The 25,398-nt window shown below is 50.7% G+C and overlaps 2 protein-coding genes and 1 non-coding gene across 4 annotated transcripts; 2 read left to right on the top strand and 1 right to left on the bottom strand.

Moving 5' to 3' along the window:
• Window positions 1-2,206: 2,206 nt before the first annotated feature.
• On the top strand, window positions 2,207-2,313 carry LOC118900330. The gene has a single exon (XR_005021109.1). It is a non-coding gene; the product is annotated as a U6 spliceosomal RNA (small nuclear RNA).
• A 16,871-nt stretch (window positions 2,314-19,184) lies between these two features.
• DRAP1 (DR1 associated protein 1) lies at window positions 19,185-21,373 on the bottom strand. The gene is made up of 7 exons (XM_036861810.1): window positions 21,216-21,373; window positions 20,899-20,971; window positions 20,696-20,789; window positions 20,283-20,402; window positions 20,069-20,162; window positions 19,754-19,842; window positions 19,185-19,403 (listed from the first exon to the last, which is right to left on the bottom strand). Exons 1-7 carry the CDS (start codon window positions 21,255-21,257, stop codon window positions 19,298-19,300), a joined length of 618 nt encoding a protein of 205 aa, XP_036717705.1. The 5' UTR covers window positions 21,258-21,373; the 3' UTR covers window positions 19,185-19,297.
• Window positions 21,374-21,617: 244 nt separating this feature from the next.
• Window positions 21,618-23,860, top strand: C8H11orf68 (chromosome 8 C11orf68 homolog). 2 transcript variants are annotated; one of them, XM_036861808.1, is made up of 2 exons: window positions 21,618-21,765; window positions 22,439-23,860. In XM_036861808.1, the coding sequence occupies exons 1-2, from the start codon at window positions 21,647-21,649 to the stop codon at window positions 23,193-23,195; spliced, it is 876 nt and encodes a 291-aa protein (XP_036717703.1). In that variant the 5' UTR covers window positions 21,618-21,646; the 3' UTR covers window positions 23,196-23,860. The 2 variants fall into 2 exon arrangements, with proteins under 2 accessions (XP_036717703.1, XP_036717704.1); XM_036861809.1 differs by lacking the exon at window positions 21,618-21,765 and adding an exon at window positions 21,788-22,153.
• The last annotated feature ends 1,538 nt before the right edge of the window (window positions 23,861-25,398 follow it).

Below are 25,398 nucleotides of genomic sequence, written 5' to 3'. Positions count from 1 at the left end.
GGTTTGTTGCAAGGATTCAATGAAATCACAAAGGCAACACACTCGGTAAATGTTGGTTAAAACTGCTAAAAATGACTGATGACTATTGGTAGGCAGCAGGGCACAGTGGTCAGGAGTACAGAGGAAAGGGACTTCCCCGCGGTCTAGTGGTTAGGACTCCGCGCTTCCACTGCAGGGGCACGGGTTTGATCCCTGGTGGGGGAACTAAGATCCCGCAAGCCGCAGGGCATGGCCAAAAAAAAAAAAAAACGAAACAAACAGAGGAAGCACCGGGGTTGAGATCCCAGCCCCTCCACGTGTCACGTACCTTCTCTGTTTCCTCATGGGCAACATGGGGCTGGTTATAATAGTGTCTACCTTCTAGGGCTGTGGCAAGGATTAAATCAGTTAACATATACACACATGCATCATGGAACATTTCCACAGCTCGTCACAACTGCCAGGTAAGAGTTGTTATTAATCAGCCAACAGTGCGGCCCCGGTGAGACTGCTCATGGAAGTAAATCCCAGCAGATGCCCTACGGGCATGTTTTGCTCAGAGCTTTGTTGCTGTGGACCCCTCCCTGTCTGCTTGCAGACTCCATCCCGGTAGCACCTCTGCAATGAGCACATTTCACTGAACAACCTAAATAACGCTCCAGGTGAAATCTTTTCCATTCAAAATAGGTCAACTCTGCTCTTTCTGGTGGGCTGTCAGCCCCGCCCATCCACCTCCTCTGCTGAATGTCACCCGTGGGACCCCAGGTGGAGGGCAAGTGTGTGGGCTGCTGCATTTTCAGAGAGCAAGTCCCCTCCAGACCCCACCGAATTGATTTTTTGGACAAACTCTGGGCTACTTCCTTCCTTGGCAGAGGACGGGTCTGGGTTCCTCAGGTCAATATTTTCACGAGGTGTCTACAGACCTTTCCAGCCACACTCACTCCTCAAGTGAGCTCCTCCAGTCTGATAGCCTTAAAAGCCATCTATCACCTTCCAGCTCTGCCCAAGTTTACGCATCTCAGCCCTGACCTCTCCCGCAAAGTCCAGACTCACATCCAACGGCCCGTTCGACAACTCCACTTGGATGACGAATAAGCATATTAATTAATTTGACATGTTGAAATTCAGGCTTTCCATCTGCCCCATCTCAGTCAAGGCCACATCCATCCTTCCTGCTGCTCACGCCAGAATTCTGGCGTCACTGTGGACTCCTCTCTTTCCTTCACACCCCACACCCCAAGCACTAGCAAACCCTGCTGCTGCCGCCTTCAGAATACACGCAGAATCCAGCCACTTCTCCCCTCCACCACCATTAGCACGCTCCCCCAAGCCCCCACCCCTTCTCATCCGGATCACTGCAGTAGCCCCTGCGCCCAGCTTCTGCTCTTGCCCCAAGTCTGTTCTCTACTCAGCAGCCAGAGTGATCCTGTTAAGACCGGAGCCTGTCCTGTCTTTGTTTAAAACCCTCCAATGGATTCCTCCCCCCATCTCTTTTTGGCTGCGTCGCACGTCTTGTCTTGTGGGATCTTAGTTCAACCAGGGATGGAACCCAGGCCCCCTGCAGTGGAAACGCCGACTCCCAACCACTGGACTGCCAAGGAATTCCCGGGATCCCATCTCTTGAGGAGTAAAAGCCGAAGTCCTTACCATGGCCTACTAGGTCCTGTGTGATCCATCTGCCCCATCTACCTGCAGGTCCCACCACAAGCACCTGCTTCGGAACATGGGAGCCCTTGAACTATTGACTTATGCTTGGCCTTCGATGCCAAAACAGACCTGAAACCGTGGACCTTTTTAATGTCTTGTGATTTTGCATGTGTGTGTGTGTAATTTCTCAACAAAAGTGACATCATACTTTTTTTGCTTAATAGTATATTATGCTTATCTTTCCATGTCAGTACATGCAGAGCCACCTCAGCCTTCACACTGGTTGTCACCATATGTCTGACATGATGTACTAAATTCATCTCCTCCTGTCAACCACACACACAGCTTCTGCTAGCTTCCCTGGGACAGACATTGCAGCAGTGACATCCCTGGAAATGCGCCTTTGCACATGAGGTATTTCTGCAAGATAAGTTCCTTTAAGCAAACTTGCTGGCTGTCAGCAATTTAATTCTGATAACGCTTAATCACTGTCCCCAAATGCTCAATCAATATAGATTTCAATCCACAGTGTTTACACCCTCACCAGCAAAACATAGTATAATTGAAAGAAATCTTTCTTGTGCTCACGTCAGCAGCACATATAGTAAAATTGGAACGACACAGAGAAGATCAGCATGGACCCTGTACAAGGATGACATGGAAATTTGTGGAGCATTCCATATTAAAAAAAAATCTTTGTTAATCTCATAGGTGAAAAAATACGAACTCGTTGCTATAACTTGCATTCCCTTCATTATTTGTGAGATTTGTATATTTTCCTATCTTTATGGGCCATTTGTGCTTCCTCTGTGAATTTCCTGTTCACGTCCTTTGCACAATTCTCTTCTGGTCCTCGGGCACAGGGCGCTGAGTTGATTATGTTCCTTATTTCACAGTGTATGAGAATCACCAATGGATACAAGGTCAATCTCTTGTTTTGGTTTAGCATTTTCTCTCCTTTATCTTTGCTCTTCATTCCCATCTCACTTAAGTATGAATGGATCTGCGAAATATCTAATATCATGTTCATGCATTGGTTGTTTTAGTTTATATAAATGTATTATGCTGTTGACCTCATTTTTGTTCCTTACTCTTCTCTCTGAACGCCACGTTGTGAGAAGCTGTCTGACTGTTGTTTCTGTTGCCTAACGTTCTGTAGTTTGCTTCCATTACGCTTTACTATGCATTCCCCTGAGGTTGGATGCCAACGTTGCCCCCAACTCCAGTTTCCACACAGGACACTGCAGTCAACGCCCTTGTATATGCCTCTTTGTACATCTGCACGAGAATTTCTGGGGCTTATTTACCAAGGATTGAGAGTGTGGGATCTTGAAACAAATGTATATCTCTTTTTAGATTGCTTGAAAAAGAAGCTGTACCAGTTTATATGCCTGCAAAAGTGATAAGGGGTTCTGTCGGTCCACACCCTCACCAAACATCAGTATTCACCTTATGAATTTTTACTCACCTGATGGTTATAAAAGGGTATCTCCCTGGGATAAACCATAATGGAAAAGAATACAAGAAAGAATGTATATATGGGACTTCCCTGGTGGTCTAGTGGTTAAGAATCTGCCTTCCAATGCAGGGAATGCGGGTTCAATCCCTGGTGGGGGAACTAAGATCCCACGTGCCACGGGGCAACTGAGCCCGTGCGCCACAACTAGAGAGAAGCCCACGCGCCCCCAACAAAAGATCCTGCATGCTGCAACAAAGATCTCGCGTGCCGCAACCAAGACCGGATGCAGTCAAATAAATAAATAAATATTTTTTTAAAAGTATGTGTATAACTGTGTCACTTTGCTGTACAGCAGAAATTAACACAACATTGTAAATCAACTATACTTCAATAAAAAAATAAATTTTAGGGACTTCCCTGGAGGTCCAGTGACTAAGACTCCGTGCTCCCAATGCAGGGGGCACAGCTTCGATCCCTGGTCAGGGAACTAAGATTCCGCATGCCACGTGGCATGGCCAAAAGAAAAATACATATATGTATATATAAAATGAACAAAAAAATACATTAAAAAAATGGTATCTCATTGTAATTTTAACTGAATTGTGCTGATAACTTCTTTGACCCCATCTTCATTAATTTTTTGCCTTTGGGCCAGTTCTGTGAGCTGCTTGTTTCTGTTCATGGCCATTTCTCTACTGTGTTTCTTGGCTTTTCCTTATTAACTTGCAGGAGTCCTTCATTCACTAGATTGCAACCAGCTATCTATCAACTTTATCTCTGATGGCCTTGTGGAACAGAAATCCTTAATTTTGATGTGGTCAGATCCATAAATGTTTTGAATGAGGGTTTGCATTCTGGATGTCTTAAGAAGTCCTTTCCCTACCCCTAGGTGGGGCATTCTTCTATATTTTACACTATTAGATCATAATTTAACATCTGTGTTCAGAGTGAAATGCTCTACACTTTTCCTTTTCTGATACTGTCCTTATCCGGTTTGGGAGTCACCTGAGGAAATGGGCAGCCTTTTCTCATTCTCTGTTTTCTGGAACAACTGGTATAAGATAAGGACCATCTATCTGTTCCTTGAAAGTCTGGTGGACTCCACTGGGACTCTTTGGCACTGGAGTCTTAGGTTATAATTTTCTTTACTGGTTATTGATCTATTGAAGTTTTTGATATTTTTGTACCAATTTTGGCATTTCACACTTTTCTGAAAAGGCCTTCAATTTGATTAAGTTTTTATTTTTTGTGACATACAATTATTTGTAACATTCTTTTTTTTAAATTGGAGTATAGTTGCTTTACACTGCTGTGTCAGTTTCTGTAATATTCTTTGTTATTATGGCATTTTAAACTTCTCTGTGGGCTCAGAAGTCAGGTCATGTGGCCCAGTGGCCACGGGCAGGTCTTGGGATTTGTCCTAAGCATGACGGAAAGTGTGAGAGGATATTAGAAGACCCATTTTGCCACGCGAAACCCCTGGTCTACTTCAAGATTATAAAGGGTTGGGAGGGTGGATTCTGGAAGGGAAATTTTGTGATGAGATTGATTTAGAAAGGGAGTCCCAACACTCGCCTCAGGGACTAGGGCTGGGGTCTGCCTTCTAATCCTAAATCTGGGAGAATTGTTTCAAGGAAGCTGCCTGGAGAGCTTGAGATGGGCTCCCTGAAGTCTTGGCAGCCCAGTGGATCAAGGGTACAGGAGACTTCCAGAAAGGCTGCGGAGCCATGGTGGGAACTGGCCAGCACTGTGAAGAAACATGGCACAGAAAGTCACGACTTCATCTGAGGACATAGAGACAAGTTTCCTTTGGAATTTTAGAGGGACATTGGGAGACAAATCATCCTTTATTATATCGCACGCATCTTGTATCATCACAGTGGCCATCACAGTAGAAGATTTTGAGGGGAGGAAGTGATGGGGGTTGATTCAGGGCTTTTTTTTTTTTTTTTTAAGATTTTTTTTGATGTGGACCATTTTTTTTTTAAGTCTTTATTGAATTTGTTACAATATTGCTTCTGTTTTATGGGGGTGGGTTGTTTGTTTGTTTGTTTTTGGCTTCGAGGCATGTGGGATCTTAGCTCCCTGACCAGGGATCAAACCCACACCCCCTGCATTGGAAGGCAAAGTGTTAACCACTGAACCACCAGGGAAGTCCCTGATTTAGGTTGTTGTGTTTTTTTTTTTTCTTTGAGGCAAGGAGTAGCGACTTTATTCACAAAGCCGGCAGACCTAGAAGATGGCGGGCTAGTGTGCCCCAAAAACCATCTTATCGGGGTCTGGATGCCAGTTTCTTTTATAGAACAGAGATGGGGGGGAAGTGAGGGATAAAGTAAATAGGCTATTAGCTTTGCATGGCTTGGCCAGCATCGGGGAGGGGACATGTTAATTTCTTCTTTTCTGCAGCCATTCACAGGTGGGCAGGGTTCCTGATTTAGGTTTTTAAAAGCTCTCTCTGGCTGCTGTGTAGAGTTTAGACTGGAGGGTCAGGGTGGAAAGAGGGACCGTCCTACAGAAGAGGGACCGGAGGACTTGGGCCAGAGAGGCAGAGAGAGGAAAGAAGAGAAGAGGTCTGGAGACTGAGCATGGGCCTGCCACCATTTAGAGGTCAGGGGAGGACGGGGAGACATGGCCACGGACAACAGACAAGAGAGGCCAGTGAGGAGGAAGTGAGCTCAGAGAGCAAGGGCTCCCAGCCAAATGAAGACAGTGTTTCAAAAAGGAGGGAGTGACCAACTGTGACAAGAGCCACTGAGAGGTCAAGGCAAGGCTGACCAAGTTGACAATGAAATTTGGCAACCTCACTTGTTACCTAGGCCCATACTCCAAGGACCAGATGTAGAAGGCTCATTACAGATTTTGACTGATGGAATGTGGCTGACGTTGGCCTCAGTACCTGCTTACAGAGCCCCATCTGAAACTTTTCCTTTGTGGCTAAAGACTAGGAAAATTTTCTTTCCCCTGAGGAACTTGTAGGTTCTGTTATCTCCAAGGGGGGGGGGGGAAAATGTAAGTTACTACCTCTCCCTTTTTGCTTTGGCTGCCAGGAAGCTCAGAGCCAAATTTGATGTTCAATTAATAGAGCACTTTATGGGCTTTATTTAATAATAGACCTGCGTATTTATATTTTGATGTTCTTGCTCTCTTGAGTCCCCATTTCTGTTGGTTTTTGTTTGTTTGTTGTTGTTGTTTTAATTTATTTGGTTACGCTGGGTCTTAGTTGCAGCTCGCAGGCTCCTGGTCTGTGGCATGTGAACTCTTAATTGCGACATGCATGTGGGATCTAGTTCCCTGACCAGGAATGGAACCCGGGCCCCCCGCATTGGGAGCGCGGAGTCTTAACCACTGCGCCACCAGGGAATTCCCTCCATTTCTGTTTTAAGATTTTATCTTCCTTGTTCTTGTCAGACGCTACCTCACATACATTGGGAATGAGGCAGGTATGCAAATTAATTCCATCATTCAGCAAATATATGGAGATGCCTTGTACTAGTTAGGTCCCTTTGGTTTGCAATTGACAGAACTAAATTAAGTCAAAAGGGTAAAATAAGTAATTGGATTATTTTACTAAATCATAAAAAGGGCCTGACCTCAATTTTGCCTGGATTGAGAGACTTGAGTCCCTTTGTGTGTGTGAGTGTGTGTGTGTGTGTGTGTGTGTGTGTCTTACTCTCTTCCTCATTTCATCTTCATTTCTCTCTCTCTGTTGGCTTCATTCACTCTAATGGGGATGTTGGTTGCAGGCAGCACCAGGTATCTGTCCTTGGACTTTTGTCACCAGAGTAGAGAGAGGACTCTTCCCACATATCCAGGTAGCAAAAACCCAGGGAAGGATTCTGACACATCCTGCCTTGAGTTTCATGGCCACCCCGGACCAATCACAGTCCTGGTGGTACCTCCTGGGTGGAGTGGGAGGAGCAATTCTCTAAGGATAGAAAACAGTATGGAGGTTCCTCAAAAAATTAAAAATAGAACTACCACACAATCCAGCAATTCCACTCTTGGGTATTTATCTAAAGAAAACAAAAACACTAATTCTAAAAGATACATGCACCCCAGTGTTCATTACAGCACTATTTATAAGAGCCAAGATATAGAAGCAATCTAGCGCCCTTTGACAGATGAGTGGATAAAGATGTGAGATACATATGTATATATGTGTGTGTGTATATATACATATATATATATATATATATATACACACATATATACATATATATGATATATTAGCCATAAAAAGATGAAATCTTGCCATTTGTGACATGGTTGGACCTGGAGAGTATTCTCAGTAAAATAAATCAGACAAAGAAAGACAAATACTGTATGTTTTCACTTATGTGTGAAATTTACAAAACAAACAAACAAATATAACAAAAAGGAAACAGACTCACAGATACAGAGAACAACTTAGTGGTTGCCAGGGGAGGGGGTGGGGTAGGGTATGGGCAAACTAGGTGAAGGGGATTAAGAGGTACAAACTACCAGTTATAAAATAAATAAGACACAGGGATGTAATGTACAGCACAGGGATATAGTCAGTAGTATAATTACTTTGGTATGTAATCTATAAAAATATTGAATCACTATGTTGTACACCTGAAACGAATATAATATTGTAAGTCAATTATACTTCAACTTTTTAAAAGGAAAAAATTTTTTAAATAAACTTATTGATTTTATTTATTTATTTTTGGCTGTGTTGGGTCTTCGCTGCTGCGCGCAGGCTTTCTCTAGTTGCGGTGAGCGGGGGCTACTGTTCGCTGTGGTGCGCGGGCTTCTCATTGTGGTGGCTTCTCTTGTTGCGGAGCATGGGCTCTAGGTGCGTGGGCTCAGTAGTTGTGGCGCACGGGCTTAGTTGCTCCACGGCACGTGGGATCTTCCCAGACCAGGACTCGAACCCGTGTCCCCTGCGTTGGCAGGTGGATTCTTAACCCCTGTGCCACCAGGGAAGCCCAAAAGGAAATTTTTTAATTAATTAAATTCATTTTTAAAAAGATGGTGACGTGATTTGAGGTGTCTTGAAGGAAGAGAGGGGCAGGGCAAACCAAAGCACAAAAACATGTCTACCGTGTGACAGACCCTATGAAACAACCTGTAGATGCAGCTATCAATAAGATAAGCCCCCCTGCCCTTGAGATGGTCACAGTCCAATGAGGGAGATAAAACATGCACACACAATTATAATCCAAATCAGAGCATGAGCATAATTTTGGGAGAGGGAAGGGCAAAGGACTTGGGGAGTTCAGAGGAGACAGGAGGACTTCTGATCCTGGCCGTGAGCAAGTAAAGTGGATCCTTTTGCCACAAGCAACTAAGAAACTGGATAAAGTATATGAAACAACTAATTTCAGATGTTAGAAAACTGGTAGCAAAGGACTGTAATCCCTGAGAAAGGGAAGCAGGAATAATTCCCAGAGCTCACACAGGACTACAAATCTTTATAGGAAGATTATCTCCAGAGTAAAGAAATCTCACAGAATACACAGAGAATTCAGTAGAGAACCCAGCAGGGCTATGGGTTTAGCCCTTAATGAAGGCTACTCTAGACTCACCATAAAAGAGCTTGTAACAAATCTTGAAATGATCAAACTAACCCACAAGTAACAACCAAATTGCCAGGAAAAGTACAACACTCTTTAAAGGAATTCAATAAATCCAGATCAATAATGTAAAATTCACAATGTTTGGCATCCAATAAAAAATTAATATACATACAAAGAAGGAGGAAAATCTGATTAATAACAGGAGAAAATATCTGTCAATTAAAAAACCCCAGAAGATGACAATATCTCCAAACCGATTTATCTCAATCCCTATCAAAATCTCAGCTGCCTTTTACAGGAATTGGCAAGCTGATCCTAAAATTTCCATGCAAAGTCAAGGGACCCACAGTAGCCAAACAATCTTGAAAAAGAACAAAGTTAGAAGACTTACATTTCCTGATTTGAAAACAGTACAAAGCTACTATAACCCAAACAGTGTGGTACTAGCATTAGGATAGACATATAGATCAATGGAATAGAATTGAGGGTCCAGAAATAGGAACCCTTACATTTATGGTCAATTGATTTTAGAGAAGGGTACCAAGACCATTCAGTGGGAAAAGACCAGTCTTTTCAACAAATGATGCTGGGACAACTGGATTTCCATACTCAAAAGAAAGAAGTTGGGCCCTTACATTATACCATATACAAAAATTAACTCAAAATGAATCATAGATTTAAATGCAAGAACTAAAACTCTTAGGAAAAAAACAGTCATATCTAATAAACCATTGCCATGGATTAGGCAATGGTTTATCAGATATGATACCAAAAGCACAAGTAACAAAAGAAAAAAATAGATAAATTAGATTTCACCTGGGAATTCCCTGGTGCCCAGTGGTTAGGACTCGGCACTTTCACTTCCCGGGGCCTGGGTTCATTCCTGGTCGAGGAACTAAGATCCTGCAAAGAAATAATTAAAAAATTAAAAAATTAAAAATTAAAAAATTTATTTCATCAAAATTTAAAACTGTCATGCTTCATAGGGAACTATATTCAATATCTTGTGATAAAGTATAATGGAAAAGAATATGAAAAAGAATATATAAGTATAATTGAATCACTTTGCTGTACAGCAGGAATTAACACAACATTGTAAATCAACTATATTTCAATAAAATAAATTAAAAAGAAACAAAAACTTTTGTGCTTCAATGGACACCATCAAAAAAGTGAAAAGACAACCCACAAAATGGGAGAAAATATTTGCAAATAATATATCTGATAAAAGACTTGTATCCAAAATACATAAAGAACTCTCACAATTCAACAATAAAAACCCAAATAACCGGATTTAAAATTGAAAAAAAGGGGACTTCCCTGGTGGTGCAGTGGTTAAGACTACATGCTCCCAATGCAGGCGGCCCGGGTTTGATCCCTGGTCCGGGAACTAGATCCCACACGCGTGCCACAACTAAGAGTTCGCATGCCACAACTAAGGATCCCGCCTGCCGCAATTAAGACCCCACGCAAACAAATAAATATTTTTTAAAAAATGGAAAAAGGATTTGAATTGATATTTCTCCAAAGAATATACATATACAAAGAGTCAATAAGCACATGAAAATGTGCTCAGTATCATTAGCAATCAGGGAAATGCAAAAAACAAAAACAAAAGATAACAAGTGTCAGTGAGGATTTGGAGAAATCAGAACCCTTGTGTATCACTTGTGGGAATGTAAAATGATGCAGCTGCTTTGAGAAGACAGTAGAGTGGTTCCTCAAAAAAACAAAATTACTGTATTCAGCAATTCCACTTCTGCATGTATACCCCAAAAAATTAAAAGCAGGGACTGGAATAGATATTTGTACATCCATGTTCATAGCAGCATTATTCACAGCAGTCAAAAGTAGGAAACAACCCAAATGTCCACGGAGGGATGAATGGATAAACAAAATATGGTATATACATTCATAGACTAGTATTCAACCTTAAAAAGAAATTCTAACACATGCTACAACATGGATGAACCTTGAAGACTTTATGCTAAGTGAAATAAACCAGACACATAAGGATAAATATTGTATGATTCCACTTACATAAGATGCCTAGAATAGTCGATGACATAGAGACAGGAAGTAGCACAGTGGTTACCAGGGGCTGTGGGAAGGGGGGACTGGGGAGTTGGTGTTCAATGAGAATAGAGTTTCAGTCTGGGATGGTGAAAAAAATTCTGGAGATGGAGAATGGTGATGGTTGCACAATGTGACAGTACTTAATGCCACTGAACTGTTCACTTAAAACTGGTTAAAGGGAATTCCCTGGCGGCCCAGTGGTTAGGACTCCGCGCTTTCACTGGGTCAGGTACACGGGGACCAGGAACTGGGTTTGTTCACAGCCTAAGGCCAGCACCTAGCACAGCCTGGCACTAAGCAGGTGGTCAGAAGATCTCTATAAATATCTCTGTTAACAACCCTTTTATGAGGCCCATTTTATAATAAGGAAACTGAGGCACAGAGAGGTCGGATTATCTGCTCAAAGCCACAAGGCTGGTAAGGGGTGGTGCTAGAACCAAAATACATACAAGGAGTATGAGCCCAGAGCCCAGACTCCTTGGTGGGGGTGAGGGCTCTGCTCCCTGGAGTATGGTAGGGAGGTGGATCCTGAGGGGGACATGGGACCAGGTAAGTGATGAAGTGGGGCCTTTGGAGGAGCAATGGAGGCCCCGGCCCCTACCTCATCCTCTGTCCCCCGCCTCAAAACTGTTCGGCTTCCCTGCTACTTCAGGTGTAACTCCAGACAAAGGTGGTGCGCGGGCGCGGGGAACCCACAGACAGAAACAAAACTCAGAGAATTTAGGGGAAGGGGAAAGTGAAACCAACACCAGGCACAGGGCAGGGGTGGGAGAGAATCAGTGGCTGGAAACAAGGGCAGCACCCCAGCCCCTCACAGGAACAAGGAAGGGTGAGCGCTCCAACGGCCAGGGCCCCCGCACACCTGCTGGCTGCTGCTTCCACACACTGGCCTCACCGGCACCCCCCACCCAAACTGGTTGTTTGCACATTTGTTCATCGGAGCAGGTTGACCTTTTTCTTTTGTGCTCTCCTCCCCAGAGCCCAGAGCAGCGCCTGGCACAGAGTAGGTGCTCAGGAAATATTTGTCGAGTGAGTGAAGGAAGGAAATATCTATGACCCCAAGAACACTGCAGGGCCACTGTTTACTTGTCCTTATAGGACACTGTCTAGGAGGATCAATTCATCTGGCCCATTCTGAAGATGACAATTGACAATATTTTTTGGTTTTGCTTTAAACATGGGGTGCATAGACTTAGCTGTTCATCTCCTTGGTTTGAGCACTTCAGGCATCACCAGGGTCCTGAAAAGCCTTCCTTTAAAATGGACTTTCCTTGGGAATTCCTTGGCGGTCCAGTGGTTAGGACTCCGCACTTCCACTGCATGGGGCACAGGTTCGATCCCTGGTCAAGGAACTAAGATCCTGGGAGCCGCGAGGCGTGGCCAAAATAAATACATTAATTAAATAAAATGGACTTTCCCCTTCAGTCCATCCCCAATCCCATTCCTGCTCCCCACAGCACCCCACTCTTGTGTGTCTAGCACATGTCCCTCCAGTCTGCTTTCCAGGCATTTATTTCCATCTGTGTCAATTACAGGCACCATTTATTGAGAGCTTACCATGTGCTAGGCACTGTGCTAAGCACTTTATATGTCATGTCTCATTTATTCATCATACATCCCCGAAAGAGGTGCTATTATTTTTTTTTATATATATAAATTTATTTATTTTTGGCTGAGTTGGGTCTTTGTTGCTGCACACGGGCTTTCTTTAGTTGCAGCGAGTAGGGGCTTCTCTTGTTGCAGAGCACCGGTTCTAGGTGCGTGGGCCTCAGTAGTTGTGGCACACGGGCTCAGTAGTTGTGGCTCACGGGCTCTAGAGAGCAGGCTCAGTAGCTGTGGCCCACGGGCTTAGTTGCTCCGCGGCATGTGGGATCTTCCCGGACCAGGGCTCGAACCCGTGTCCCCTGCCTTGGCAGGCGGATTCTTAACCACTGCACCACCAGGGAAGCCCAAGAGGTGCTATTATTGCCCCCACTTTACAGATGAGGAAACTGAAGCACAGAGAGGTTAAGTCACTGGCCCAAGGTCACAGAATAAATGGCAGAAATATTCGGCATTGTTGTGCTTGTCTGTGTTTTGACTTTCCATAAAAACTGCTGTGCTATAGATCTTGTTCTGCATTTTTCGTTTTTCTGATACGTTGAAGCTTTGTCCACATTGCTACCTGCCATGCAGCACCCCAGTGACAGACAGCTTGGCAGCCTGTAATACTTCACCACCTCTAACCATGCCTAGGACATGTCTTTTTCTTTGTGAGAGGTTTTACCCACGAGTGGAACTGCCGGAAGTCACTTAGCTGTCATACTGACCTTTCAAACATGCCCACTAGTTTACACTCCCACCAGAAGCACCAGACTTCTGTGTACCCACCTCCCCACCAGCCATTAGTTTTATCTGACTTTCTTCCTTTTTTTTTTTTTGGCACTTGTGGGATCTTAGTTCACCGACCAGGGATTGGCCCTGGCATTGGAAGCATGGAGTCCTAACCACTGGACCGCCAAGGAATTCCCTTATCTGACTTTCTGTTCTTGCCAATCTGACGGGTCTCATGTGAGATCTTGTGTTTTCCTTTGTAGCTTTCTGATTACTGGGGTGGGTGCAGAAATCTTAGCCCTTATTCCATTTCTAAAAATAACATTTGAACACACACAAGCACACAAAATAGGAAAGACATGATTTCAGAATAAAGAAAGCTCACTCTGGTGATGGGAGGGGAGTGTCGCCCAGGTCCTGCCTCACTCCCCAGCTACAAGGAGCCCCTTGAGAGAGTCCAGAACTACCTGCCACTCTCACCAAACACTCTGCCCAGGGAGAGGAAGGACCAGGACCCTGGTGGAGCACCTGGATCACAGGTGCCATTCCCCTGCCGCAGTGCCTATAGCCTAGAAGAGTGGGAACTTGGTCCCATCCACGTCCCGGAGACAAGCTTACCACACCCGAGAAGGAATGGGGCGACCTCAGAACTCCACCTCCCCACACTCTGGACCCCTAGGCAGGCCTGTGTACAAGCCCCTGCCCGTCTCTGTGCCAATGAGCAAACTCAGGGCACTCGTCCCACTTCCTGAGCCTCAGTCTCCTCCTCTGTAAAATGGGAGGTGATGAGAACACCTCTCTGAGAGAGTGGACTCAGATACAACAAGCGCAGGGCCCTGCTGCACTCAGATACACAGCGCTGCAGATCAGTCCACCAGGCCAGTGGGTGGTGGGTGAGGTCACTCCCACCCCTTATCTCTCTCTCCTTCCCCCTCACCTCCTCCTCTAGCCCCTGGGGCCTCCAGGTCTGGCAGCCCCGGGGGCAGGTGTGGGGGAGGAGCCCACACCACTACCTCCTCTCCCTCCACGAAGCTTCTGGGACCCTGAGGGGCCGTCAATGCCAGAAGGACACCCCTTAGCCAAGGTGGGCTGAGTACAGGCCTGGTGCCTCCTGAATTGGGTCCCGGGTGGTGGATGAGGAAGTGGGAGCTGGGGGAGACCACAGGGAAAGCTGACCGAATCAAATCTCAATCCTGGCCTTTGCTGGCACTGTCCCCTCTGCTCTTTCCCCACAGATAGCCTGTGGCCTGCACACTCCTCACTTAATAGGGCTTTCTACTGAAATCTCACCTTATCAGTCTCCCCTGAACGCTGCATAGAATGGCTGGGGCCACCCGTCCTGTCCTGCCTGGGATTCCCCACTCCTTTATTATGCTTTCTTTTCCCCAGTACACGTTATCGCCATCTGACATACTATTTATCTTCTTTATTGTCTGTCTCTCCCCATCAGAAATGAACTCCAAGAAACGCTTCGTGTAATCACCACTACCTAGAATGGTATCTGGTGTGCAGTAGGTTCTCAACAGACATGTAAATAAAATAAAGTTTTTATGTTGTATCATAAAGGTGCGTGTATCATTAAGTGTGCAGCTTAGTATATTTTTATACATAACCACCACCCAGTTCAAGCTATGGAACATTTCCAGAAGGCTTCCCAATGCCCCCCCCATCAGCCCCCAGCCCAAGGTAATCATTATACTGACTTCCATCACCATCGGTTAGTTTCACCTGTCCCTGAACTTTATTTAAATGAATTATGTCATAGCATGTACTCTTTTGTTAGGTTTCTTTTGCACAACATAATGTCTACAAGATTCGCCCTGATACTGCGTGTCACAGTGGTTTGTTCTTTTGTGTTTCTGTTTTATTATATATTATCCTATCATTTATTTATTCATGCTCTTGTTGATCGGATTTGGATTGTTTCCAATTGGGGGTTAGGAACATTCTTGTACGTGTCTTTTGGTGGCCGTATGCCTAGGAGTGGCATCACCGTGTCACACGGAAACGTATGTTGATAGACTCGATGAGAATCTGCCAAAGCGTTCTCTTTCTTCTTTTTTTTTTTTTAAATATTTATTTATTTGGTTGTGTGGGGTCTTAGTTAACAGCATGCAAACTCTTAGTTGCGGCATGCATGTGGGATCTAGTTCCCTGACCAGGGATCGAACCCAGGGCCCCCTGCATTGGGAGTGTGAAGTCTTATCCACCACGCCACAAGGGAAGTCTTTTTTTTTTCCTCCAAACCGTTTTCTAAGGTGGTTGCACCCACTGCCATTCCCCTCAGCAGTGTAATTTCTGGTGTCGCCACTTCTACCCTAGCATAGGTGGTATCAGATTTTATTTATTTAATAAAAGAGCTTTTTGTTTATTTATCTAATTTATTTATTTTTGTTCCCCACCCAGGGATTGAACCCGGGCCCGCAGCAGTGAGAGCGTGGAATCCTAACCACTGGAGCACCAGGGAATTCCCAGACTTCTTAGTTTCTGGCTTCTGGTGGGTGACTGTGGTATCTCATTTCCCTGCTGGGTGATGATGTTGGGTGCTTAATAAACGTCTGCTGAATGGATCCTTAAATGGGCTGTGGAGGGGGGGCTTTCCACTTGGCAGGGAGAGGGGGGGTCCATACTCTTCACAGGAGGGTCACAGTCCCCGGCTGCCACGCTGGCCTCAGAAGCTGCTCCCTCTTTCACACACTGGTCACACTTACACCCTGGGGCACAGTCGATGCCGGGCTGAGGCATTCAGGCTCAAGGCTCCCCAGTGGACAGACAATAAAGAATGACAGGGGCTTCCCTGGTGGCGCAGTGGTTGAGAATCCGCCTGCCAATGCAGGGGACACGGGTTCGAGCCCTGGTCTGGGAAGATCCCACATGCCGCGGAGCAACTAGGCCCGTGACCCACAACTACTGAGCCTGCGCATCTGGAGCCTGTGCTCCGCAACAAGAGAGGCCGCGATAGTGAGAGGCCCACGCACCGCGATGAAGAGTGGCCCCCACTTGCCGCAACTAGAGAAAGCCCTCGCACAGAAACGAAGACCCAACACGGCCATAAATAAATAAATAAATAAATAAATTAATTAATTAATTTAAAAAAAAAGAATGACAATCACCTGGTTCCCAGGAAGAGCTCTGCAGATGGGGTACTGACAGGCTGCCCCCTCCCGGTGCCCAGTGGTACCCAGAGGGCAGGGCAGAGCCATCTTTTCCCATTCCCAGAAAGCACCCAGAGGCCAGGCCCAGCCAGAAGCACTGTCTCCCTGGGGCCCCTGCCCTCTGACTCAGCAGGCTGCACTCCTAACACTCGTCAAAGGCTGGGTCAGGGCCTTCCCAATGGCCCATGAGGTCCTGCGGCAGAAGCTGGCTGGTCACCCAGGTTGGCTAGACCACCTTCCCCAGCCTCCCTCGGGTGGGACCCTGTGACAGCTCCAGTGGGAAAGAAAACAGAGGCAATGGGACCACTTCCAGCCCTGGCCCAGGAAAACCTCCGCGGGCTGAGACTCCCCCTTCCGCAGTCACTTTGAAAGCCATGAGTTGAGGGTGGTGGGGCCACAAGATGGAAGGAGCCTGGGCCCGGAAGTCCCTCTTGGAGAAGCACGGCCCAATGAGCAGAGAAACCCCATTATGAACCTTACGTGGGCAAGAAATAAATTTCTATTGTATTTGAACCTATACGTATTGAGTTTGTTACATTAACCCTTTACCCTAACTAATAGGTATAACTCGTACATAGAATTTAGTACATATAACTAACACAGGTAATAACTAGGCCCCGTTTTACAAATGAGAGAACTGAGAGAAGCTGAGAACTTGTTCAAGGTTAATAAGTGGAGAAGCCAGGATCTGAATCCGGGACTAACGAGGTTCTACTCATAAGCACTCTGTCAAGGCTGAGCCAACGGGCTGAGAATGCAGAGACCCAGGGCAGCGGCTCCTGGGCACCTCACTCCCACCTGCACCTCCTGGATGAAGGGAGGCTGTTCCCTGCACCCTGGCCTCCTCGCCTTCCCCAGCCATCACCCACCCTCTCCGTGCAAAATCTCACCTTTTGGACAGATCCCAGCAACGGGCTCCCAGGGTCTCTTTGTCTCCCACCCACGTGCCTCGCACGGCTCGGCAGGCCTTCGGCTCCGTGGACCCCCAGGAGCTCACCCTCCCTGGGACTGCGCCCAACTTGCTGCTGGAGAAAACCGCTTGCTCCCTCTCCGGGGCCAACGGGAAGCACCTCCCATTCACAGTCCTTGCCAGCCAGAGCTCTCTTAGTTACAAGTGACAGAAACCCAGCTGGCTTCTAGGGAGAAAAAATATTTTATTGGCTCACGTGACTAGGAAGTCCAAGGTATACAGGCGTCAGGGTCCTCGTTTTCAGATGTTACCAGAAGATGGTGCCTCTGAGCCTCCTGGCACTGCTGTGCTGGCTCTGTGCTCAGTCAGAATCACCCTTTGGGGTGGGAAGCAGCTTTCAGCACCCACCAGCCTCCATTCCGCTAGCCTTGCTACCCCAGTGTGGCCGCCGTCATCCTCACCTGGACTCCTGAGAGGGTTCCCTGCTGCCACCAGAGCCACGGGGAAGCCAGCGATCTTGTCAAAACCCTTTCCCAAGGGTCCCACCTGAAGTCCCAGGGCTCAGGTGCGTTGCCCACTGGGGTCACGACACTGCCTACATACTCACAGTGGCCAGAGCCTGTTTGATTGGCCAGGCTGGCAGTTCCCACGCCTCAACCCCACGGAGTGCAGTCAGCTGCACACACCACAGGCTGAGTAGGGATGTTTCCCCAAAAGGATCCGGGGGCTTTCTTTTCTTACACCTAGAGCAGGAGCAGATAAGAAGCAGACAGGACCCACGTGCCCTCAGGCTCCAGCTGCTCTGGGCCCATCCAGGACTGCCACAGTGCCTCCTACTTCACAAAGAAGTCATACGCCATCAGATAAAAACTGAATACCTCAGTCCCCCACCAAAACCTACTCAACCCCTCTCCCCACTTAGGCTGGGGTTGGCTTCGGGCAACCCCACCTCACTCCATCAGTCCCCCCTCCCATCCCTTCAGCCCCTTCAGTCTGCATTTCTGCCATCTTAAAAAACAAACCCCCAATCCGTTCCTCCGTCCTCACTCTTGAGCCACTGCCCTCTCCCACCTCCCCTCCATGGTTCTGAGTGTTGCTTCCACTCACCTCCAAGTTTCTCACCTCACTGTCCCATCCACAATCCCCAAGCCACTGAGGCATTCGACAGCTGAGTTCTCCCTCCTCCCAGACGCCCCTGGGTGGGCACCACGGTGGCTCCTGGGGGGCCCTTGGGCTGGCTGCTCTTCAGTCTCCTTTGGTGGTCTGCCCCAGCCCTCCCCTTTCTCCCTGACTCTCAAGGTTCACACACCTGTCTTTAGCCGCCTACGTCCAAGCGCCCACTCCACGCCTCTCCTCAGTGGCCTCACAGGCACCCCAAACCCGTCACAGCCAAACTCGAGATCTTGCTAACCCTCTTCTTCCTATGCTCCCCCAGCCCCACCCAAAGAAACCTGAGAGTCCTTGAGGATACCCTCCCCCTGATGCAGTCAGTCATCAGGGTCCAGGATTCCCGACAGCACGCCACGCCTCCCGCCCGCCTCACCAAGCCACTGCTCCCTGAAGACACACTTCTGCCTCACGCCCCGTAGCTCCAGGGTCTACTCAGGGTCACAGCCTGCTCACTCACAAGCCAGCCTTCAAGGCCGCCACAACCCCACGTACCTCTGCTCCCACTGCCCCTCCCCACACGCCCTGCAAGGCAACTGGCCCAAGCTCTAGTTTTCAAGACTGTTGCCGTTTCCTGTCCCATCTGTCCCTTTGCAGCAGCCTAAAGTGAGCAGAGCGGTCTCCATTAGACAGACAAGAAGAGGCTACTCACAGAAGGGCAGAAACCTGCCCAGGGTCACACAGCACAATGAGACAGGTTGTCTCCCAGCATGACCGGCACCAGCTAGCTCAGGCCCTCCGCCACTCTGACCCGCCTTCCTTCCATCAGCACCCCGGGTCCTGCCCTGGCAGAACCGTGGCCTCCGGCCCCTCCCTTCAGTCAGCTGCTGCCCAGCCCACCACGGCTCCTGGCCCCAGCTCAGCATGGGGAACGAGGTGGACGGATGGGAAGGAGGCCACAAAGCCCTGGACACAAGCTGGGACAGACACTGGTGTTCCCTTTTATTATTGTTTTATTAATAAATTTAAGAACAGCTCTAACTTCTCTCTTCTCCCCAGAGCAACTAAAACCAACTAAAAGGGGGTGGGGCCTGGGGGGCAGAGGGCGCTAGGAGTCATAATCCTCTTCATCCTCTGCGTCAGGTGCCGAGGGGCCTGGGGGTGCTGGGGGCAGAGGCAGAGTCGAGGTGAAGGGCATGAAGGGTGTCGGGGGGCTGCAGGGCAGAAAGCAGGAAAGGAAGATCAGGCCACTCTCCGGTGCCCATTCCTGCCCACTCAGCCCCACCCGGTCCTCCACACAGGCAGCCCTGGAGCCCACCGCCCTCTGTACCAACAGGGAGCCAAGCCCAGAGAGGGGAAGGATCCAGGGCAGGTCACACAGCCCCACCCAGGGGGAGGAGACCTTCTGAGAGCACAGTATTCAGCCTTTAAGTCCTCCTCAGTTCCTCCCCTCCTATCCCCGAAATCTGCTACAACCAACAGAAGCAAGTGGCCAGGGAGGCCAGGAGAGACAAGTCAGCCTTGGGGTCGGCTGGCCCTCTCTTGGTGCCACTGAACTGCTTACCTCTGAAAGTGGACAGGGGGGTGGCTGGCCTGGGGTGGGGCCTGTGGTGTCTCCTCTTCGCCGTCAGTATCTGTATCCTCAGACTCATCCTGGGAACAAGGCAGGAATGAGAGATGACCAGAAAGACATGGGCTCATCACTGAAAAGCAGAAATAGGAGATGGACCTCCGTAGCCCCAATTTACAAGCAAACAAACCAAAACGAAAAGATCACAGGTGAGGATGGGACTAGGCCTCCAGCCAGCTTGGCCTGGCCGGATGCAAGGCTGCCCTGCCTGCCCTGCGGGGCAGCACAGAGGGCTGGGGCCTCACTCACCTCCTGCTCTGAGTCCGTGCCCGACAGCTTCTTGTCCTTGCCCTTGCTTCCCATCCCACCATTCTTCCGGTTGCTGCTGCCTGGCTTCCGGCCCCTTCAGGAAGGTATAGTGCATCTGCCCAGAGGTCTCTCCCCTCCTTTGCCACCCCCCAGCCACCCCCAACCCCAGGGGCCTTGGCCTTCCCCACCTGGACACTGGACCCTGGCTCCCCACCTGCGGGGACCCTTGTCCCCATCCATGTGGTTGTCTTCGCCGTCCCCCTGCATGTCAGGCACAGATGCCACCAGGTCCTTCAAGAAGTCAAACTGCTGCTCCAGCTCAATGCACTGCTTCCTGGAAGAGGTGGGGAGGGGATGGCACTCAGGTGGGGCACAGCCATCTGCGCCCTCAGCAAGGGGCTCTCTGGATGTCAGGGGAATGGAGCCTGGAAAATTTCAATCCCAACCATCCCCCCCTTTGCTAGAACACCCAACCTCTCCTCCCAAGTTCAAACCCACTAGTCTTTGAGGCCTTGCTGATCTCCCAGCACCCCCTACCTCCTGCACTATCAGGGCACAGCCTCCCCTAAGCGTGTGAACTTCTGGAAGAGGACCCCAACCGGGCCCTCCCAGATCAGAGCCACTCACAGGTGGGATGTGGTCATGGTCTTGGCGTTTCGGGACTGGGTCACTTGGCAGGCCTTCTTCAACAGTGACTCCAGGAAAAGCTCGAGCGCCCGAGCTCAGGGGGGTCAAGGAGAACGCCGGGTGGTGTCCCAGCCCACACAAAGCGACCCCGGGCTGCCGGCCTCCCCCACCTCCCTCAACCCGACCAGCCCCCGACAGGATACAGATGATGACAGGCACAGCCGCCGCCACCTTCCCAATCTCTTCATCCGTCTGCATGATCTTCTTGATCCGTGCCTGGGGAGGGGGTAGAGAGCTCGGACCCCGTCGCCTCCGTCCCGGGAAGGGTGCTTAAGTGGGGGGAGAGAAAGGGAGCATCCCAGGAGAAAGGGGGCGGGGGGGCACCGACGCTGAGAGGGCACGGAAGGGGGCGGGGCGTCCGGGCCCCCGAACATCGCGATGCGCCCGCCTCCCTAGCCGGGCCTGGGCCGGAGCCTCCCGAGAGCCCGGCCGCTCCTACGGGGCCTGGCCACGTGCTCACCGGCGGGAACCGCGCGTTGTACTTCTTCTTCTTGCTCGGCATCTCGGGGCTTCTCTCGCCGCGCCGGGCCCAGCGCCGCCGCCCGCAGCCTCCCGGCCCCCGGGCCTGCTCGTCGCCCGCCCGCCGCGGTTCCCCCGGGTCCTGGTGCCGCCCGCTCCGCCCCCGCCGCTGCCCACAGGGTCCTAGCGCCGCCGGTCAGGACACCGCCCGCAGGGCCCGAGCGCCCCCGCCTTAGAGCCTCCCAGGCGGTGCGCTTCTGTCCCGAACTGTACCGCCACTCCCGCTCACCCACAAGGCCAGAAGAACGAACGTTAGCCCCGCCCCCCGCAGGCCCGCCCCTCCTCGCGTTCCCCGACGGCCCCGCCCCTTCCCCGGCCCCCACTGTACTGCGCCTGTCTATAAAGTTGTTGTTGAAGCGGCGGGGCGCTAAGATGGCGGCGGCGGCGGCAGCCGTGGCGGGGGCGGGGCGCGGCGGCGGCGGCGCAGAGCCCCGGCAGGAGCGGAGCCGGGCCCCGGGCTGGGCCGGCGCCGAGCGCAGCGAAGGCCGGAGGTGACCCCGGGGCGGCGGGAGGGGGCAGGGAGGGGCGGGGGTGCAGCTAGGGCCGTGGGCGCTAATGGCGGCGGGCGCGGCGGGGCGGGAGGCTGGCCCTCCTGCAGGCTCTATCGACCGTGGGTTCGAGTCCGGACACCGCCCCGTTGGCCTCGGATCGGTCACTGCCGTCTCTGGCCTCAGTGTCCTCGTCGTTAAATGGGCTGGATAACGCCCGCCCGGAGGCCTGGCGCCATGGGGCCTGCCGCGGTGCTGCGCGAACGTGTGCTTTGCCTCCTTCCATTAACTCCCGGCGCCCGGGAAAGCTGCCATCCTCTGGCAGGGCCGGGAGGTTCCCACGCCTGAATTCACATTTCGGCCCTGTCACTCACTGCAGGTGTGACCTTGGGTGAGTCCCGTCTCTCTGAGTTTCTGTTTCCTCATCTGTAGGTCAGGGAGAGTAGTAATAACATTAACAACATCTGCACAGCTTTTGTTCCATCTCAGGCATTTAATTCTCTACAGCTGTTTGAGACAGGAACAGTTGTTATCCATTGTAAAGATGAGGCAACTGAGGCACGGCGACCTTAAGTTTTGCCCAAGGCCACACAGTTAATTCAGTGTCTGGCACCCACTAGGGCCCTGCAAGTTGGGTCTGTCCTGGACCTGCCCTAACTCAGTTCCCTTACGGCAGGATGGAACCAGGTGAGGAGCTGGAGGACGAGGACTCTCCAGGTGGTCGTGAAGATGGCTTCACTGCCGAGCACCTGGCTGCAGAGGCCATGGCGGCTGACATGGACCCCTGGCTGGTGTTTGACGCCCGCACCACACCTGCCACAGAGCTGGATGCCTGGTTGGCCAAGTACCCACCATCCCAAGTTACCCGCTATGGGGACCCTGGCTCGCCCAACTCTGAGCCTGTGGGCTGGATTGCAGCATACGGGCAGGGCTACGTCCCCAACTCGGGTGATGTGCAGGGCCTGCAGGCAGCCTGGGAGGCTCTGCAGACCAGCGGGCGGCCCATCACGCCAGGTACCCTGCGCCAGCTGGCCATCACCCACCAGGTGCTCTCTGGCAAATGGCTGATACACCTGGCACCTGGCTTCAAGCTGGACCACGCCTGGGCTGGCATTGCTCGAGCCGTGGTCGAGGGCCGGCTTCAGGTGGCCAAGGTGAGCCCACGGGCCAAGGAGGGTGGGCGGCAGGTCATCTGTGTTTATACAGACGACTTCACGGACCGCTTGGGTGTACTGGAAGCAGATGCAGCCATCCGTGCAGCAGGCATTAAGTGTCTGCTCACCTACAAACCTGACGTCTACACCTACCTGGGCATCTACCGGGCCAACCGCTGGCACCTCTGCCCCACTCTCTATGAGAGCCGTTTCCAGCTGGGGGGCAGTGCCCGTGGTTCCCGTGTGCTGGACCGTGCCAACAATGTGGAACTGACCTAGTGGGGCCAAGTGGGGGAGACCACCCTCTGCCGCCCCTGCTAGGGATGGATGCTCCCGTCTGTCTTCCCCCTCCTTGTCCCAAGAAGGCTGAGCGTCCCCAGCTCTGAGGACTGGGTCACTCGGGAACTGCCTGCGTCTACGAACCCTTTGAACTTCTGTCCTGTGTTCAGGGCTGACTCAAGTCCCCACTGGCTGGAGGCTCTGGCTCCCTGAGTGCCAGACCCTCAGCCTCTCTCTTCGCCGCTGCTCCCCTTGGTCATCCAGGACCACAGGCTGGGCGCGGCCACCCGCAGGGGAGCCTTCCTTGGCCATACCCTCAGTTCTGGCTGTACCTCCCCCTCCTCCTGCATCCTCCCCTTGTCTTCCTCCCTCGCGGGAGAGAAGACCTCGTGCTTCCAGTCCCTCGCCTTGGGGCCTTCACAGTCCAGGGGGCAGAGGCCCTGCAGGCCTGAGCATGCCGTTTTGTTGGGGGTGGGTGGGTCATGGTTCCACTCAGCCCCTGGCAGAGACAGGGGCTGCCAGGGCCATGGATACGGGGCCTGCCCCTCCCTGCCATCTCATAGCCCACACCACCTTCCTCCTTTCTTTGGCTACCTTGTCACATGCCTTCTCCTGGCATTTCAATAAAACCCAGCTTGGGTCTGTGTCTTGAGTGTTTTTGAAAACACTGTGTTGGTGGTTACCTGCTTTGGTTGCTGGAGAGAGGCAGGGCTAGGAGAGACTGCCCCTCTTCTCTGATTGGGCCCCCCCAACTGCCTCCAGTAGTAAGATATGCCTCACAGCCAAGGCTGGGAACCTCTCTGAGAGCCTCTGCAAAGCCGGCCCTGTTTCCCCTCCATCCCAAGAATCAGAATCAGTTTCTCAGTGACTTCCCATAAATTCAAAGATTTGGCCCAGCAAAGTCTGAGGGGCTACTGCTAGCTCAGAGGGTATATTTGTGCCCACTAGAGAAAGGTACCTCCTTGGTCCTGGCAGTTCTAGGCCAGGGCACATGGTCTGGTGAGCAGAGGATGGGTTGGGTTTCAACTGCCTAGGCTGGATATCCTTGTGCAGTGAACAACCTGCACAACCTTAAGAAGCCTTGGAAGTCCTTCCACTTATACTCACCTCTCCCACCACCCTGACCATCACAGAGGCCACCAGACTGTTTGCACATCACTCCCATATGGATTATTTAATTCTCGCAACCTAACAGGAGAAGATTTTGGCCCAATTTATGGTCAAGAAAATTGAGGCCAAGAGGGGAGATAGATTCCCTCAGGGTCACGCAGTGAGTTGGGCAGAGTTAAGACTTGCACCCCAGTTCTCAGGCAGAGTGGCGTCCCTGGCCTCACCTGCAGTTAGCTCTTTGCAACCCAGCGGGTACATTCACTCAACATGACCTCCCTGGGCCATACCGCTCAGCTGAGGCTGCTATAGCTTCTGGGAGCTTGGCTTCATAGGCCCTGGCCCTGGGCTTGGTTGGGGGCTCCTGGCAGGGAGCCCCTTGGGACGTTGCTCTCGTGCCGTGCCAGGGCTGACTCAGCCTCCAGCAGCCTCATCAAATTGGAATTTGGAGCAGGGGAGCGGAGATGCCACCAGGCTGACTGGGTGGAAGTAGGTGAGTCATAGATGCTGGCTCGGCCCCCTCCCCAGCCTCCTCCGCACCCAGAGCTGAGTCCCCTTCAGCCCAGCCCTGGGAAGTTCCCAGGGTTGGGTGGTCTCCAGGTCAAAGCCTGGTGCCCCTCAGACTGTCAGTGCCTTGCACTTACCCAAATGGGGCTAAGGCTTGGGAGGATCCTGGCCAGGCCCTTGTGGGTCCCACAAAGATGCCCAAGTGGTGTCAACACCACCTGGTTCTTCTTCCATAAGTAAGCATTTCACACACTTGGCGCCTGTTCCCCATCGTCATGGCCCTGCTTTAGCCCCTTCCTCACTCTCTCTCCCAAACCATTGCAACTTGCCTCTTCTGCCCCATTCCCCCTCCCTCCCCCCACTGCCCGCTGCCCTGCAGAGCGGCCTGTGTCCATCTGCTACTCAAAGCCCTTCTCTGGCTCCCCACAGCCTGCAACTTAGAGTCCACTCCCCTGAGCCCGTTATGGCCCAGCCCCCGCCCCCAGCTGCGCCAGCTTCCCTCAGGCGCCCCGTTCTGCCCGTGCTCACCCTGCCGGAGCCAACTGGCTCTCCCTTCACCCCTGGCAGGCAGCCCTGGGCCTCAGGCTCT

The sequence above is a fragment of the Balaenoptera musculus genome, chromosome 8 (assembly GCF_009873245.2).
Source record: "Balaenoptera musculus isolate JJ_BM4_2016_0621 chromosome 8, mBalMus1.pri.v3, whole genome shotgun sequence".
Lineage (NCBI taxonomy): Eukaryota > Metazoa > Chordata > Mammalia > Artiodactyla > Balaenopteridae > Balaenoptera > Balaenoptera musculus.
Note: the sequence above shows the minus strand (reverse complement) of the source record. Positions and strands in the feature narration are given on the sequence as shown.